Here is a 4344-nt window from a genome sequence, read left to right on the forward strand (position 1 = left end):
AAATGAAAACAGATCACAGCTACATGTTTATGTTTACTATTTTATCAATCACGCAAAATTTTACTACAGAACTCATAATAAATAGAAAAAAAAATAAATAATAAATTTTGTATGTCAGTGTACTTGAAGCATTTGAGTTTAAGTGAATGATCTACACAACGCCGAAGCATGCACATTTATAGTGTAGTTTCATTTTTCATTTAAAAAATGCAGCTGTGTGATTTATCATACAATAAGCTAAACTTAAATCTAAACCACGCTGCTGTGATCTCACCTTGAATTTGTTTTCACTCCTGCCTCAAAGTCTGAGACACGCTGATATATAAAGTTTGAAGATCTAAATTTGCTGAAATGAGAAAGAAACTCTTGGTGTAACTTATTGAAAACTTATATATGAGATGGCCCTATCCTGCGTCCCTGCCATTCTGTCTGTTTGCTCCTCACTAAATAAAACTTTAAAGTTTTATACAAATTTAATTTTTGAAATATTCATATAAAACAAACTATTCGACAAGAATTTTAATAAGTGTTGAGTTTAGAATTTAACGAATAATGTTAAAAATTATATTGTTTTTTATATTAACACTGTTTACAAATACACTTACAATTTGAAAAGGATATATCACTGCATATTCATTTTGTGTGTGTGTATTTTTTTAAATATTATATGCTCATAAACATACCTGTGTAAAAAAGAATTAATGTCCAGTGTTAGCATTAAACAATTCTTCACAAATTTCTACTAACTTCTTAAAATTTATTAAATATTATTTATTCAATAAAAAAAATTATACAAACCCATTATCTGAATGTATGGAAGAATGAGTATCTCAATCTAAAAATATAATTTTAATAAGAATAATTAAAGTGTTCAAAGATAAATAATATGATAACTTTAAAAAAATTTAAAGTTATCCTAATTGCATATATTAATAGCTGAAACATATAATGATAATGTCTGCTGCAAAAACATGTAAAGCATCTAAAACTACAAAGATATTTGTGATTTTTTTATATGATTATTAATATTCAATATTTTACTTAATGAGTTTTATTTTTAGGTCAATTTATTGATTAATGATAAAATAAAGGATTTATTATGATAGATGAAACATGACAAAATTTAAAATTTTTTTGTATTTCAAATAATATGTATATATATGCATATTTTATATACATACACACATATGTGCATGTATATAAAATACAACAAATATATATATATATATATATATACATACATATATGTATGTATGTATGTATTCGCAAATACATGCATATCTAATCTGTATTTCATAGTATTTTTTATATTAAATATAATTATTAAAAATGATTTTATTTTAACCAAGATATTTAAGATTAAATAATGAAGATAAAGAAAATTATTTATTGAAACAAAATTTTGAAAATGCTATTATATTTCCTATCATAAATTATTATGTTTTTCCTATTTTTGTGAAAGTTTATTCTTATTAACTTAAAAATATAACAAATTAAAAATAAATTGTAATTATAGAAAATTAATTAAAATATTTAATATATAAATAAATCATCATGTAAATTAAATTAAATTAATTTAATCATATTAGATATAGCTGATAATAGTAATCAGCAAACATTGAAAAATGTAGCCTTAATTTATTTGTTATAATATTATGAAATAAACAAAAGAATATGTCAGCAAAAAGTGACATTCACTAAAGACAGATGAAAAAACACATTGTGTGCAGATTTATTACTATATGCACATCGTGCTCTTGTGATTGGCAAAAGTATGAAAAATAAGTATGAATAAATAACTATCACACACAGATGTATATGAATTTTAAAAATGTTGCATGAAGAAATTATTAAATACTTTATACACAATCACACTTGTATGTGGAAACTATAAGGAAATGTATAAATATTTGTAATGTGACTACATAACATTCATGAAAATTATATGATGTTGAAGCAAACATATTAATGATTAGAAATCTTGTGAATTATTTCTGCCAGTAAATGCAAACCACAGACAGGATGGTAACCAGGACAGTGTATGGATAGGGGCAGGTTTTTAAATATCACAAGATTTTTCTTAATGGCAACACCAACTCTAACATTTTTACTTACCCCCCAATTGTTTGAAGTTTAGTTGACTCAAGTTGACGTGCTGCTTCTTCTGTTCTTTTTAAAAGCAATACCTACAACATACATATAAAATATTGATATCAAATATATTTTTACTAAATTTATAAATTTATATATATAAAATGCATATATATAAATATATAATTTTATATTGTCACAAAATATTTAAAAAATATCAAGTTTCTTATTTTCCCAACTTATTTTATAATTCACCTTTTGCGATAAGTTTCTAAAGTGCATTTCTTGGAGCATGGTACTGTGACGATGTAAATTTTCATGACGGGAGATAGCCAGCAATACTCCTCGTTCAGGCACATATCGGCACACTGCCGCCCCTATCGCTTTTTGAAATTCCTTATGTGCATTTTCCATTTTGGCACTATATTAAGTAAGATGTTTAAAATATATATTATAAATATTTCTTAGCTTTTTATAAAATAATAGTTTGATATGATACATACAATTCTCTTAGATCTTCAGGTACTTCTATTTCGATCTTGTGAAATGTATTTTTATCAATAGGAGGATTAGGATTTTTTGCCCTCAGTCGTTCACTAGCTACAATTTCAGTATAAGCACATTCCCATCCCGAATATTCAACTACTTGAAAACCTCCTTTACTCATCTAAAATGATAATTTCATTTGTAATATTTTATATATATATATATTTATTGCATTGTAATAAATCTCATATATGTTGGAAAATAATTTTTCATTTACCTTAATGATTGCTTTCCACCATCCACATGCTTCATGCTCATTGGACCTAGAAAATACTTCAATCTCCATATTTTCAGAAAATTCTGGTTTTTGACCATCTGTTGGAGGTAGACGTACTTGAGCAAATGGAAATTTTGATTCCGGTTGCCAACTAAAACACAATCAATAGTTATAAATTACCTCTGAATATTTTGAATAATATTGCAAAATTATAAAATTTATTAAATATATAATATCAAGATTATAATAAACTTTAACAAAAGGATATATATCTTTAAATATTATTCAATAAACCATATTTAATATATATAAAATGTTTATTATTTAATATTTATTGCGTTTATATGTATAAATATTTATTTCTTAAAATTATAATTTTATAAAATAATATATTGTCATTTTTTTTGTTCATTGACATATTATGTTACATTATTTATTCGATTTATAATTAAATAAAATAGAATTTTAATATATCTCATTCTACATATTATAATTTGTATATATTTAAAATTTAGACTAATATAAATATATGTAAAAAAAACAATATAAAAATTTAATAATTTATATATGATCATTTATATTAAATTTTTAAATACTTTCAGTAACATTTTAAGCATTTAATATAATTTTTACTATTAATATATATATAGAAATAAATGTATAAAAAAATTTTAAAAGTTATAATTAATCAAATAATGATAACAAGTAATATCCATAAATATTATATAATTTTTGGAATTGTTGATGCAGGTATTAGAAATATTAGACTTCCTATAGCTGATAAAAATAGTATAATTCTTGTGCTCAAGAGACTACACTGTTATTAATTCAGAGTATCAGGGTAAATGTTCAAATATATTAGCAACTAAACTGTTTTTAAAAAGTAGAAAAAAAAACTTACTCATTTTCAAATGTTACTAAAACCTCGTCCTCAAAGACATCTGTGACAAAGGCCTGAAAAAATGAAACATAAAGCATATAAATTCATTCGTACAAGAATCACAGGTATAATGAGTAGCGTAAGACATTCGGACATAATACCGCGATACTTTCGGGATACGCTAGAAAGTGGTGTTTTTATAATTCTGATATTAAAGATATGCGTTTTTATGAATTGGGAAAATGTTGAGACGAATCGCAACATCAAAAGCTGACGAAAATCACGCCCTGTCAAACGAGACATGGCGTCGGAGGAAGCCGCGTTACCTCGCGAACATTTGAGGGCCGCGCTTTCGCGAAGTACGGGCGTCTCTTTTGTGAGATTAGAACCGCGCCATGGGCCGTAAGTTAGTCTATCCACGGCCTCAATCTTCCGCCCTGTTTTTTGTATACTTTTCACAGAACGAACCTTATAATATACTCCGTTTTCGCCGCATACTTCGACTGTGAGATCCTCCATCTTGCTTTTGTGTGACGGCTCGCCTCCTTTGCAGCAGGCATGCTGGCGAGCGGGCAGCTGCACGAGTTCGAGGCTGCAAATTCGTTGTTCA

At 25.9% G+C, this 4344-nt stretch overlaps 1 protein-coding gene across 1 annotated transcript in view; it reads right to left on the bottom strand.

Moving 5' to 3' along the window:
• LOC102676909 (synaptic functional regulator FMR1) overlaps positions 1-4344 on the bottom strand; it is a gene marked incomplete at its 3' end in the record, with an annotated part of 7304 nt that extends 2960 nt beyond the window's left edge. Inside the window, exons 1-7 of the mRNA XM_006613356.2 lie at positions 4203-4344; positions 3756-3808; positions 2855-3005; positions 2595-2758; positions 2347-2512; positions 2116-2186; positions 275-346 (exon numbers count right to left, since the gene is read on the bottom strand). Coding sequence (XP_006613419.2) covers positions 275-346; positions 2116-2186; positions 2347-2512; positions 2595-2758; positions 2855-3005; positions 3756-3808; positions 4203-4253 — 728 coding nt within the window. The remainder of the gene's footprint in view (positions 1-274; positions 347-2115; positions 2187-2346; positions 2513-2594; positions 2759-2854; positions 3006-3755; positions 3809-4202) is intronic.

This window comes from Apis dorsata, unplaced genomic scaffold (assembly GCF_000469605.1).
Source record: "Apis dorsata unplaced genomic scaffold, Apis dorsata 1.3 scaffold_143, whole genome shotgun sequence".
Classification (NCBI taxonomy): domain Eukaryota; kingdom Metazoa; phylum Arthropoda; class Insecta; order Hymenoptera; family Apidae; genus Apis; species Apis dorsata.